Consider the following 15,007-nt stretch of genomic DNA (forward strand, 5'->3'; position numbering starts at 1 on the left):
TTATGAAGCAGATGCCTGCAAAGATTAATTAATGTTACAATGAAAAGTGAACAAGATAACATCACTTGGTAATTGGTAAAGCATCCAAGAGAGGAGTCTTACTGTACTGAGTTTGTATTTAATCATTACAGTGCAGAGATAAGAATCATATAAAAGTTAGTGTTTACTATTCATTTGCTAAAATGATGATCTGGATAAAGAATTTGATGGTATCCAATCCAGAGTGTGCTGCCAGCAAGTGTTGGGATGGGGCAGTAGTTGAGTTCTTTTGGGGCTGAGCTGAAGAGGGGAGAGGTAGCGTCTGCTAGCAAAGCCAGCTGTATGTGGCATAGCACTGAGAAAAAAACATCAGAAATGGTGAGAAGGGGGGTATACTGTGGCAGCATTTGAGTCTGCTCTACTGACATGGATTAAACAGTTTCCATCATAAAACATTATGTCTGTTAAGCCACAAATGAGTCTCTGTAGGGACAGATGGCGGAGTGGGGAAGAAAAGCTGAGGCTGCCCATTAGGAAAGATACGGAGCTCATGCTATATGGCAAACAACATACCCAGGATTACATACAGGATTTTAGAAATTTGTCAGGACTGACTCTTCTTGCCTAAGGATGTCTCCTCCTCCTTTCCTGTAATAAGAGGATTTTACAACTACAACTTTGATGTAATTTTAGCATTACAGCCCCAATCCCATCTTCCTTCTCCCTCCTGTTCTCTCCTATGTCCTGTGTGTCTTGTCTTGTCTTTTCTTTGCCTTCTTCTTTGGGTCTTTCTGGCAAATATGTCTTCTAATCTCTCCAAATTTAATCAAATCCATGTCTTCAATCACCAACTGCCATGATACAGGGTTTCTTTCATTCATGCTCTATGATCATGTCTCTGTAGCACATGTTCTGCAGTGATAGGAAAGTTATTTTTTTCTCCCAGTGACTCAAGCTTTAGCTTCTTTGTGGCAATGGCATCCACTTGCTATAAGAAAAGGATAGAGAGGGAAAAAAAAATGTCTTTTTTTCAGAAAGCTGGTTCCTGCCTTGAGTTTTACTAATAAAATCACAGAATTACAGAATCACAGAATTTTCTAGGTTGGAAGAGACCTCAAGGTCATCGAGTCCAACCTCCAACCTAACGCTAACAGCCCTCCACTAAACCATATCCCTAAGCTCTACATCTAAACGTCTTTTGAAGACTTCCAAGGATGGTGACTCCACCACTTCCCTGGGCAGCCTGTTCCAGTGCCTCACAACCCTTTCAGTGAAGAAGTTAAAAAAAGCTCAGCATTTTGGAAGGCTAGTATTGTCATCATAGATGCCCTACATTTACCACACTACCACACTTTTTCTTTCTGCCCTTAACATCATGCCCTGTAGCATCTCACTCCAAATGGGGCTGTTGCCCATTGCTTCCCCAAGAAACAGTTGTTTTAAATTCCCCCTATTTGGTATAACACTTCCAGTGGGCTTGTAGGGGAGAATTATGTTGAATAGATTGTGAAAAATGCAATTATGGAGCATGAGGTCAACTATAATATTGCTGTGATTTCAGCAGTAGTTCACCCAATTCTTGTTCATAGATCATGGGATTTCCTACTCATTTAGACTCAAACTGTGTAAGCAGAAGAGAAGATAGTCCTTTTGCGTAGCCTCTGTATCCAGGTCCAACTTTTACCCCTGTAAAGTAGAGGGTGGTTTTTTGATCCCAGCTTGTTGTCTGTTTCCTTTGGAATTAGAATAGGAAGCATCTTTTACCATCAGGGCAGAGCCTTTAATTTGAATGGATCGCTTTCTCATCTCTATACCTGGGAGGGGAAATGAGTGCACACAGAGATCTAGTAAGTGCTGAAAGAAATTAACTGTTATGTGTGAAATCTATGGTTATTTCTTGATTGTTACATAATGTATAGACTTACAATGCTTTTTTTTTCCTGCCTTGTTTAGCTTTTTGTAGGTCTCAGATGAGTTATAAGTGGATAGATTTAACTTCTTTATAGTGGGTCTCAGAATTATGCCTATTCAGCAGCATGAAGTAACTGGTTCAACATGAGCTGTTTCTTATATAAACATACAAAAAGCCTGACCCAGACTAAATCAATTTGAAAAGAAAAACATTAAAGCTGTGTTTCCTGTTATATGCTTATGGTCTTCTTTGTTTGCTTATGATCTTACTGTATTATTGACCAACTGTTGTAGTCTATACCACCTGCTGAAAGGTTCAGATGGGATAGAGAGGTTGTTTTCAGAAGGGTGAAGCAATTAAAATCATTACTCCTACAGTACATTTCAGCTAGTAAATTATCTTTTATGGTAGGGCTAGAGAAGTCTCGAACCTCAGCTTACTCTTTTTCCCTGATTTTATTTTCTGAAAGGGTTTTGAAAGCTACAGAATGAAAAAGGCTACAGACCTTATGCATAATGTATGTGTTTAAGATCAGGCCAATTTTGCTTCATTTTAACCTATTCTCATCCTTCTAGAAGGTATTTACCTAAGAAAACAGGGGCCTTACTTATAAAAATGGTTTGTAAAGAAAACCACAAATAAGTGGTCATGTAAATGTGTCTATGTACATATTTGGAGAAAAAGCTATATTTTGATCATTGTATGAAGCTGGCAAGTTGTACTTCTGAAAGCAATAATCAGTCTAGTCAAAACATAAAAAAATAAAAAGACAAATCCATTATGTTAATAATATACTATCCATGAAATATACTAGTACCCTATGTCTAAATAGTAGCTTTGTGTATTTTGCTGCATGGAAGTGTGTGTGTGTCAAAGAGTGATTTCATTGTTTTTGTAATTAAGTTATTTTTGAGGGGGAAGAAAGCCATTGTCACAATGTGGAGTTTCATATTGCTGCACACAGACAAATTTTGCTCTAGGAATTAAGTTCACCACATCATGGTTGTGTTGAACAAGCCTAAGGAATATAGTGCTAGGTACAGTTTAATGCAAGCTCTCAAGCTGCTCATAAAAGAATGAATGACAAAATTTCTTTACTGTTAAGTAGCGGAGAGAATGATTCATTATGCAGGTGAAATGATCATATTCTGTATTTTGTATACGTAAACAGGTTTCATAAAATATATAAGTTGGTACTTTAATTTCAGTAGTATTTCACAAAACATATATTCCAATATTTACTTATTCCAATATTTACTTCCATTAAACAAGGTGTGTAAATAGACACTAGGCCAAACTATAACCTACAGTTTATAAATAAATAAGACTACATACATGTTGAGGAAATAATGTCTAGAAAGAATAATAAAAGACACAGTTGTTGTGGTTAGATCTCTCTATGTGAAAAGTTGACAAACACATTACTAAATTTTAAGAAACCACATTTAAATTTGAAATATCACTACTGACATAACAGATTTTCAGTGCATTTCAGATAAGCATTTCAGAAAGTTATAGGACTACTGAATGGTGCCATCACACTGCCTCAGCAGGTGTCACTCGGGTAAAAACTGTTGGCTTTCCTGACGTTTGCGTGCCCCTGTGGGTAGATAATTAATTCATTATCTTAATTGCTAGCATATTCCATCAGTGACAATGGCATTGGTAGCAGCAGTTTCAGCTGGGTTTGAGTTTGGGCAGCATTGGGACTGCACTTCGAAATATGGTGCATACCAATACCTATAGATTACATTAGTGCATGTATCACAGATTGCAGTGTGCTTCTTTTAATCCTTCAAATCAAACTTCAACTCAGTAATGTAGGAAATCATGAAAAATAGACTATAATTTGATGTGAGCATAGATTCAAAGCAAAATGAACAAGATCATATCCTTGTGCATTTTCCTAGCTTGTTAAAAAAAAAAAAAAAAAAAAAAGTGGTAAGTTCAATTGTGCTTTTTTATTGTATTACTAAATGAGCATTGCGGATAAAGTTATGTTGTTCACCATGTAGAAAGGGCAAGTTCATTTCTTGGAAGATTTCCTAGCTCTCATTAGCAAAAGGCAAATTATAGTAGATGACTCCTCTCATACTGGTTACTAGTAAGAACAAATGGTCTTCACAGCACCCATTCATCTAAAATCTCTTTGTTTTGTTGAAGCTTGATGTGACTGTTCTCCAAGCTCAGCTGCAAATATAAATATTCTTCCAATGCAGTAGAGTTTGGCAGAGTCCACAAGTAATGTGGTTCACTCAAAAATGCTTTTTTTCTTACTTGTCAGGAGAATTTTAATAACACAACACTGTACTGAAAGTCTGTGTTAAAAAGATTTTCTTCATCTTAGAATGTTCTTTTCAATTTTTATTCTTTCAGGTAACTTTGAACAATTATTTCAATTTTTTATTCTTTCAGGTAATTTGAACAATTATCTCACAGTAAAGTTGTTCACAATAGCGCTATGTAGCTGTTCTTTTTGAAGACTCGAATAACACATCCTTTATCTATTCAGTAGATGCTTTCCTGCATTTCCCATAGGGCTGCTCATAAAGTCAATGGATTGATCTCAATGGATTGATGACTTTGGTGGACCTGCCTAAACTTTGAAATATACTTATTTACGTATCCCTCATTCAAATGCATAAGAGAGAGGCATCTGAATACTTTTGAAGATCTGGACCTAAAGTAATGCTTAGATGTAATCAAGAGTAGCAAAACACATACCTGAGTTTTCTTATTTTTGTATCTTAATTGTCTTACTAAGCAAAACTTGTTCAATGCAAATTTTAGTCTGATTTGAGCTGTGTTCGTGATTGCTTTCTTCATTGCAATTTGTTCTTCTGAAGTGCTTTTTTTTTTTTTTTTTTTTTTTTTGTATTACAGAAGAGCACTGAATCTAGGAATACTTCGAGACCCTGGGTCAGAAGTTGAAGACAGACAATATCAAATAGATCTTCAATCTATAAACATTGGTACTGCTCATTGGAATCAGTTGAAACCAGAGAAGGAAAATGGAAAAGGAGGGGTTTTGCCAGAGACTGAAAGAAATTCTCAAAATCCAGCACTTGAATGGAACATGGCCAGTAGGTAGGAACTTTTAACATTCTTCTGAAGTTACATAGCACAAACATTACAGATACCATTTGCTGTATATCTGAATCAACTAACTCTGCATTGTTTTTTTGCATGGCAAGCACAATTTGTACGGAGTTTTGGATTATGCATTTGAAGGGAATATCACTATTAATTGCTGCACTGCAGTTATTGTCTAGTTATTGTGTCTTTTTTTCCATTATAAGCTCTTTTCTGAGTGGCTTATTGTTATGTCCATAAAAATAACTCCAGGGCTGAGACATGACATCCAGCTTCTCAGTCTACAAGCAACAGGAGGTTTTGTTTTTGTTTTTAACTTCTTTTGTTTGTATTATTACAAAGCTTGAGTAAAACCAGCTTAGTCATTTTTAAGTTAGAGGAGGATAAAGTAGAACATTTCCTATTGGTTCTGAAGTGTTTTTTGTGCTTCTGTAACTAAAACCAGACAAATTTTTAGAATGAGATATTTAAACTGAGTCTTCCTTGTTGTATACTGTGTGATACACATGCAAAGCTCTGCCCTCTGTGTAAATAGAACTGAAAGGTAAAACCTGCGTACACTTGCTTGGTATTTTAAGTTTTAAAATTATAAATTATAAAATATTAGTTTTTTTTTTTTTTTCTGATTTTGGAGTTTTTGAAATTTAATTTCTAGTTCTAATATGCTTTTTTTTTTTTTTAACTCTACAAATTCATGCATGTGCTATAAAAATGCATACAGGTTTTACAGGTTGTATAAGTCAAAAAATGCCTCCTGTGTACCTTCTTCTGATTGAGTTTTGCTAGGAGGTCCTTGCTCATCCATGTAGATCTCCTGCCCCCTTCGCATAACTTCTTTCTCATAGGGATGCACTGATCTTATGCTTGGAGGAAGTGATGCTTGAGTATTGACCAGATCTCTTGGACTCCTGTCCCTTAAAGGCCCGAATCCATGGGGTTCCTCCAAGTGAATTCCTGAAGAAGCGAAAGTTTGCTCTTCTGAAGTCCAGAGTTGCAATCCTACTTATTGCCCTGCTTCTTCCACACAGAATGTTGAAATCCACCATCTCATAGTCACTGCAGCCAACGCTGCTGTCAACTTTTACATCTGCAACCATTCCTTGTTTGTTAGTACAAGGTCTAGCGTCACACCTCTCCTCATTGGCTTTTCCAACTGTGTCAAAAAGTTATCATCAGTGCTCTGTAAGAACCTCCTGGACTGTTTGTGCCTAGGTGTGTTGTCTTCCCAGCAAATATCAGGGTCGTTGAAATCCCTCATGAGAACCAGGGCCTGTGATCAAAAGGCTACTACTTCCAGCTATCCGTAGAAGACCTCATTGACTTCCTGATCAGGTGGCCTGTAGTAAACACCCACAACAGTCACCCATGTTAGCCTGCCCCTTAATCCTTACCCATGAGTTCTTAACTCACTCTTCATGCACATCAAGGCAGAGCTTGATACATTCCAGTTGCTCTCTCACATAAAGAGCAACTCCACCACCTTGCCTTCCTGGCCTGTCTTCCCTAAAAAGTACATAGCTATCTCTGATAGCATCCCAGTCATGTGAGCTATCTCATCATATCTCTGTAGTGGCAATGAGATCACGGCCCTGCGACCACACGCAGATCTCTATTTCTTCTGTATTTTCCCAATGCTTCATGCACTGGTGTACAGACATTTCAGAGGGGTAATCGAGCATGCAGGTTTCCCAGCAGGATTGTGAGAGGATCCTCCACAGCCATGTCCTGTACACAGTTGCTCGACTGCATGCACCCCCAACTTAAGCCGTGTTTTGCTGACTACTCTGTCTCTGTGATGTTCCCCATCCCCCTTCTTTCATTTTGAAGCCCTCCTTTACCAGGCTAACTAACCTGTTGGCAAATACACACGTGCCTCGCTTAATAAAGTGGATATCGCCTCTCTCCGTCAGTTGTCAGTCTTCAGTCAGGGTCCTGTGATCACAGAAACTGAAAACATGTTGCTAACACCAGCAGTGCAGCCAGTTGTTAACTTGGAAAATCTCTCTGCAACTTATCCCATTCTTCCACCTCACTGGCAGGATTGAGGACAAAATGACCTGGGCTCCCAGACCCTTGACCACCATTCCCTGAGCTCTGAAATCTTGTTTGATGGTTTACAATTCGCCCTTGGTATTAATGTCCACATGGAAGAGCAGCAGAGGGTAATAGTCCAACACGTGGACAAGTCTTGGCAGTCTTTCCATGATATCTCATACTTGATGGGCCCTGATGTGATGGGCCTTTCTTCTTCAGTCTAGAGAGTAGTGAAGAGGTTCTGCAAGAGCACCTCAGGCTTTGGGTGAAATCTCTTCCTGCTGCTGGTGCTTGCCATCGCAAGCTTCCATTCTTCTGCATTATTGGCCCCCCTCCATTCTGTGGTGCTGCGTGTGCTTGGCTCTTCGGTCATGGGTCCAATCTTTATGAAACGGATGCACTATTTTATGTCTCCCAAGATACAGTTTCCTGTCTGAATTAAGGGCTGTGTTCCTGAAAGTGAAATAGAAAAACAGGACGAATCATGAAGGAAGACAAAAATTGAAGTATTGGTCGTTTAATTTTCAAGAGTAAAGGAGATGACTGGAATCTGTGAGATTTTCCTGGAAGCAGGGCAAGTTGTAGCAAAAGAAGCTACACGAGGATCACATGAAGCCTAAGATTTGTACATGATGAATTGATGGAAGATCAAAAGAGCATATAAGGCTATTCTGGAGGAATACGTGCAGGAAAACAAAATGACCAAGAATAAACTCTAGTTTTATCACTGAAAAACAGAGGTCAGTAACAGCAGATCTAACCAAAGCAATGATAAAACTACAAGGAGTGACTGGAATACAGATGAAAAATCAGTTAAACACAGTGATAGTATTGGTTCTTCGATTATAAGATCACCTGGTTCTCTCCTGCCATATAATGATTTATTTATTTATTTATTATTAACACAATTTCATAGACAACTTTGCATTTAATTTCTTGGTCTTGAAAATATATACATGACCCATTCTACGTAGGCCTTGATTTTGGGCAAGTTGCCCATGAAGTTCATTCTCACAAAATGTTGTAGGGCCACCAGCATTTTTTTTAGAGAATTAATCTCCAAAGGACTTCTGGCTGATCTGTGAGTAAAGCTAACATTACAAAAGCAGCCACTGGGGAATTGCTGTTCCTTTTTCCTTCCTGTTGGTGGCTGAAGTCATGTTGCTAGCAGACTTCAGTCTGAGCTTTATGGTTATCGATTTTGATAGGAAAACTGGTGAGATTACTAAAAAGCTATACAGATAAGAATAAGAGAAACAGTTGAAAATAATCAGAATTCTCTTTTTTCATATAACTGCTTGGATATTATTTGTTTTCTCAGTAGACTTCCAAAATAAATTTTTATTACAATGTATTTGATATATAAGTAAGTTTATTCTGAAACAGTTTTTACATTAGTCTTCTAATTCATTTTTTAATACAGTTTAATATAGTTTTTAATCAGTTTTAATTAAATCCATTAGCTTTTCCTTTGTGGTATGCAATACTGTATTTTAATTCCAGCTTGAATATGTTTAAAGAGAAAGCTGGAATAAGTGTTTTCTTGTCCTTTTGGCTTACATTTTTACACATTTGCTACAATTCTTTTTCAGGATATTCACATTTTTGCTTTTTAGTTGGCAGTCAGCTTTGCTGAATCTGGATCTATTTTATGATCTGTGCAAGTGGTGTGCTGAGAACTATAAGAACCCATATTGAACTTTGCCATCCATTGAGAGATTTCCAGCATGCACCAGGAGGATGGCTGCATGGTGTTTTACATGGTGCTTAGTGTTTTCAGGGTGATTTTTATCTTAAGATTTACTGCAATTATCATGGAAGCTTTATACTTTGACCTACTTATGATACTGTTTTCTTTTTTAATTCTTTAAGTTTCATTCAGATGTTTTACCTGGAACATAATGATTTTTACTGAATTATTGTAGGGTTAGTTTCATTATTTTTACATGTACTTCTCCTTGGTTTTACTTACCATTTAGACACAGTGTTATGGTTTATTAGGTTAACTGATTTTTAAAATTCTTTTTTGAGATCCATTTCTCTCTTACTTGACTCATTTTTAATGTATAGACAAAGTGTGGTATAGTATAGAATTTAATCTATATCTGGGTATTTCACATGCAGAGAACTTCAGCAGAGATATCACCCTTTATTTTGCGTTCCCATTTCTAAAAGTGTTTGGTGTTTTTTGTTTTGTTTTAGTTAAAGAGCTGTAAAAAATCTAGAATTTATTATATTGTAATTTAGTCTTCTGAGTTGAAATCTGGTCTTGTTTTAAAAACTTGAATGAAAACCAAATCATTCTAAATATAAAATTTTTGTATGTAATGTAAACAAATATCTGAAAGCTTTCGACATAATTTATAATTTAAATGGTTTAGCAACATTTATATAGAAAGTAAATCATTCAGATGTTCCCACCATTTCTTCTGGAGTTCAGTGTTTCTAGTACCAAATATCTCATGCTTTTGAATTTGTTTATTTTTTTTTTTTTTTCACTTACAGTGAGATTTGGAAAGAAAATAATCCTACTTTGAGAATAGGTGTTAAATGTTTTGAGGAGATTAGTGTAAAATTCTTCAACATATTATCCTGAAGCATCTATGAGCCTCCCATGCCTCTGGAGGTCACTGCAGGAAGAATGGGGGGAACTAGAACGCTCTGGTAGGGTGGGTGCCCGCTCTCAGAAAAACCTGTCCAAATACCATGCTGTACTGGGGATTTGGGGTCATAACTCTTCCCATTATGAAATGTTTATCCTTCGCTGTAGATGTTATAAAAAGCTCCCTAATGGTGTAATATATAAAAAGAGTACTGGAAACAGTCAGACAGTTCTAGTAAGGTTATGTACAAATGAAACCTGTCCACGTTTATTCCCTTTACCAAACAGCATGTGGGGAACTGGGAGTACTTAACCAAAAGAAGTTTTCTTGATTGAAAACTGCTTTTTCAGCTTGCGGATCTCCTCCTCCCTCTCCCTCCTCTCAGTGGAAAAAACAACAGCCCTGAAGGAAATAAAGAAATATATCCTCTCTTGAGGCCTCGCCCCCATCCCTGTGCAATCCTTCTACAGCTCCCAGCAGCAACTTCTGCTTCCTGCAGCCTGAATAAACTCTGTTAAAAAAAAAGAAATAAATAATTGAGCTTAAAAGCATTACTTCTCTGTGTGGTAATGAATTGAGTGTGGCAATATACTGCATTACAGTTCTGTCCTTGGCATACGACCATCTGGAACAGCTCTTTGCAACTCTCATTGAGTATGTCAGGGAGCCAATGATCTGTTGTATGAAACTGAACAAAATACCACTCTTGCTTTGCAAGGATCCTCAGAAATGTTTCCTGCAGATTTTTCCTTGAATAGTTTTCATTTTCATGCTTTTTTGGAGAGTTGAAGTGCAGCTTGCCAGATTCTAGGAGGGAAGACCAAGAAGAAATGATCAGTAGATCCATGTGTGGGGAAGTAGGGGCATTCCTTGTGAATCTTGGAATAAAATAGAATATGTTTGCATTCAGTTTTGTACTTCAGTTTGTTGTATTTATTGTACCTGGAGTTGTATTTTTATATGCACTGTACAAAGTCTTACTCAATAACAAGGGGGATGTAATTTCCTTTATTAATCCACAGCAGTGAAATGTTGCACATCTTATTAGTCTTAATAAGATGAAAATTATTTTTACTGAGGCATAATTACATAACAATAGTCATTCTGTACAGCCAGATGGTGTACGTTTGTTCATTGTCTAATTTTTTGGTCATTAGATAGTCCGCAAAGTAGAGTTACACTATTTCACTGTCTTATGATGATTCTTTGTAACACCTCAGAGAGCTAAAAGGATGTGAACTGTTCTACCAACCAAAAGATGGAGATGAGAGGCGGGATGATGCTCATTTCCACAGATCTCATCAGTAGTTAGGTATCCCAATGCATTGGTAGATCAGGGATTAAATGATTTATACGGCTCTAAGGGAAGCATGCAAGATAAAAGTCCAAAGGTAGCATGCTAACTAATATAACATCTTCAGGCTTGCATACCTTACACCTCTAGAAAATACTGCTTGATTATGTGGGATGTTCCATGCTAATAATTGAATTTTGTTTTTCACGTAATGGAACTTTATGTGAAGATTCATCTCTCCATAGACAGTAAATTTAGATGGCATAAGTGAGCTCTTAGTTGTCATTCATGAATTCAATATATATGAGTTACTTCCTGAGCTATGTATATTTTAATTATAGAAGGACTCAAACTCTGGATTAAGTAAGGTATCATTAAGAAAAAAATGATAATTAGGAATAAGGCAGACATTTCCAAGTTTCACATCTCGGTCATGTTTCATCTCTTACTGGCCAGTATTTGTTGTTTGTTTGGATTTTGTTTGCATATAAGATTGCCAAGTTATATTCCTTATTGTACGTTTTCATAGCTTTTCCAGTCTCACATCATCACACCTCCTCTGTTAGAGCAACATCATCTCTTTGGCAGTCCTTCCTCCTCATGTAAATTCAAAGTGCTTCTGAATGGATGTAATCATATGCTGTTGAGAGGGAATGGTTTTAAACTGAAAGAGGGGAAATTTAGATTAGAGGTTAGGAGGAAGTTTTTTACTCAGAGCATTGAGGCACTGGCATAGGTTGCCTAGAGGGGTTGTGGACGCCCCATCCCTGGAGGTGTTCAAGACCAGGTTAGGTGAGGCCCTGAGCACCCTTATCTAGTGGGTGGCATCCCTGCCTATGGCAGGGGAGTTGGAACTAAATGATCTTTGAGGTCCCTTCCAACCCAAGCCATTCTATGATTTGATGCAATCAAATGTTGTTTTAAATACAAAATTCTGTTCTTCATTTCTCTTTATTTTGTCTCCCCAACATTTTTTTGTTACATTAATCATTAGATATGTCTTTATTTTCAAGGTACTTCCAAACTGTCCATTTCTTCTTGTATGTCTTCTTTCATTTGCTTTGACTTGCCTACACTCAGTGTTCATCAAACCTCACCATGCCAGTTAACGGGGCTGCTGCATTTAATTTCCAAAAAGGTATTTTCGTGCTCACTCCTAGGTTATCCTACAGGTTTAAAGGCATCTCCTGTGAACATGCACAAAATCATTGCAATGTTGTCTTTCAAATCCTTCCCCCCAAAAAATCATTTCTATTACAGTGTAATAGAAAAACTCATAAAACAGCTATAACGTTGCCACTGTACTGATGTCATTACCTACAATGCCGTTAGTTGTTACTTTTATTTCCCAGTCTTCAGGTCTGTTTTTTCTTAGATTTAAATTGTAAACCTTTGAGGACAGAGACCATTTTTGTCCTGTGATTTTACAATGTGGATCTGTAGTCAATAACCAGAGTTCATATAATCATTCAGATATAGTCCTAATTCAGCACTGAGTAAAAGGCACCTCCAGACCTTATCATAACTGTTTTGCTTCCTTGTTGCTCTGCGCTAACATATGGACTTTCAAGTACTCTGTGCAGTACTTTTAAGTGTAGATGATCAACTGCTTTAACATCTCTAAAAGTACTAGCTTTTCCTTTTCTTTTCTTTTTTTCTTTTTTTTCTTTTTTTTTTTTCCAAGACAAATATATAACAGATGCACAAATGAACCATGGAATGAATGTGCTGCAGACACAGAGCCATCATTACGCTCTTCACAATCAAGTTTTTTCATAAGCTCATGTGGCGTACACCTGTGTTAAGTTAACGGTGCACTTAGGTGCAGTGTGGAAGACTTAATAATTCAAAGTGGAATTTGTTTCTTTGTTCCTTTTGTGCACTTTCTCATATCCTCTCCCCTCATTATTTACTGTGCTCTGTTTGCCTTCTGTTTGTACTTACAATTATTTTGCTAATACTTGATTTGGCTGAGCTTCAAATTCACCAACTAGAAATGTGGAAACTAGTAAGTAGAGCAGGACAGGAATACCACATAAGGATGATTTTAAAAAAATAGAATAAAAAAGTCAGCAACCAATCTATATTAACAAAAAAGTCCTCTACGATGCAGTGTACTGGGTACCTTCTAGAATAACATTTTAAAATAAATGGGAATAAGCTGAGAAATAATTTGAACAATGATGAAAAGAGCCAGTTGTAGGTTTGGGGTTCAACAAATAACTTGCTTCTATAGCTCTGTTTCATTTGTCAAAATCATATATACCAGCAGTGTTAAGTCCCTTCACATTGAAGTTCAGTAGCGTATAGATGTGTGCTCTTTTATAGAATTGTTCTACTGCTTAGCTCTTCCATTTTCCTCAGAAATGAAAGCATTTCTTTCTCATCCGATTGTGAAGGGAAAGTAGGAATTGGGAAGAAAGCCATCTGGTTTAAATTTAAAATGAAGGTGATGGCAGGGAGAGAAGCATTTGTAGACCTGGCAAAATCTAAGACACTTTTTTTAGTTGAAGATGTACACTAACCAAAAACTGGTCTGCATTTAATTTGTGGAATTAATTAGACTAATCTTGCTTCAGAAACCATCATTGTAGACCAGCAGAGTAACAGCTTACCAAAATATTAAAGTTTTTACTGTAAGATGGTAAATTTCTCACAGTCATAAATCAACTCGATTTTAAGCATATTGCTATAACTAGTGTGCAGCCAACTTGGCAGTGATTGTGAAGGTCATGTGAAACAAAGGCAAATGTTTGTTATACTTGTGCTCAGTAAATAATAGGTCTCTGATCTGTAGCATCTGCTAGCTAACTTCTGTATACTGTTGTCCTAAATAAATTTAAAAGACTTAAGGCCTACCTCCATATGATAGTTTACATTCTCTTATTGTTTGCCATGCCTCCTACATGTTCTGAGGACACTCAGACTGCTAGTGAAATTTGAAGCATCAAAATAGTCTGAGCAGTAAACTGCCATCTGTGGTTTTGTGTCTTGGTAGAAATATATCGAAGCCTGACTTCTAGTCATGTTATGATATCTATTTCATTTCATTTCTGCCTAACTCTTGGCCAACAAACCAGCAATATTTGCGATTGTGTACTTTCCACAGAATCCTTCTCAGAACTATTATCGTTACTCTGGAATATCTGTATCAATACCTGTTCTTAATCAAGAACTTTAAACACCTGTTCCACGTGTGTCAAGAGATTATTCCTACATAGACAGACGTGTAACCATATCATTTAATGACATTAATATAGATAATTCTAGTTGATGGTAAGAACTGATTGTATAATTACATAGTTCATGTGTCTGGCTCACTTGGGCAATTTATGATGATGTCTGAACTACCACATCTCCTTTGCTAGATAGAACGAGATTAGGTCTAATACAGGTATACCTATCTGACAATCAGATGTATCTGAAGAGTTATCTGAATAGATATATTCTTCTTTCTTTTTTTTTTTTTTTTTTTTTTTTTTTACATGGAAGTGTTGTTTGGTCTTATATTTTAATAGATGTTTGCATAATTTAGCGTATACTTTGACTTGCATTGTTTCATAGTTGATAATTTCTTATTCTGTGGGCATTGGAAAATTTAGCTCAGACCCATAATTTTTCAGTAATTTCTAGATTTCTCTTTGGGGAAATGCAGACATTTAGCATTTTTGTAACTTATGATAGGTAGAAAGAATTACCAAAATCAATCTTGATAGAAGGGCTGTCCCAGGAATTTGAGCTGTATCTTCTTTTAAGGGCTGAGCACCATCTTGATCTCATTACATCATTTTTTTCCTGATCAGAGACTCTCAGATGGCATTTTGTGGCAATGGTTTATTTGACCTGACACAGAAGATTCTGGCTATTTGGAATGTGTTGTCATAAGCTATTAGTGGTCCATCCATTATGAGCTTGTGCCTCTAGGCCTTGTATTTGGTTAAAGGAAAAAAATTAATACCCAGCTGGGAAACAAACATCATTATCAAGTTTGATGGCACAGATATTCTTGGCAAGCAAATGTAAATATCTAGATGAAAAGGTACCAAGTAGGAGCAACTACTAGGAACAAGCAGTGAAAGAAGCAGTGCAGAA

General features: G+C 36.8%; 1 protein-coding gene across 9 annotated transcripts in view; it reads left to right on the forward strand.

The window, feature by feature from the left end:
* The window catches only part of VPS13B (vacuolar protein sorting 13 homolog B), a 459,486-nt gene that overhangs the window by 287,192 nt on the left and 157,287 nt on the right, over nucleotides 1-15,007 (forward strand). For all 9 annotated transcript variants that reach the window (XM_084510475.1, XM_084510471.1, XM_084510472.1 and 6 more), the window contains one exon: nucleotides 4,775-4,978. In XM_084510475.1, the coding sequence (XP_084366601.1) occupies nucleotides 4,775-4,978 (204 nt within the window). The remainder of the gene's footprint in view (nucleotides 1-4,774; nucleotides 4,979-15,007) is intronic.

Source organism: Aythya ferina, assembly GCF_964211825.1.
Source record: "Aythya ferina genome assembly, chromosome: 2".
NCBI classification, from domain to species: Eukaryota; Metazoa; Chordata; class Aves; order Anseriformes; family Anatidae; genus Aythya; species Aythya ferina.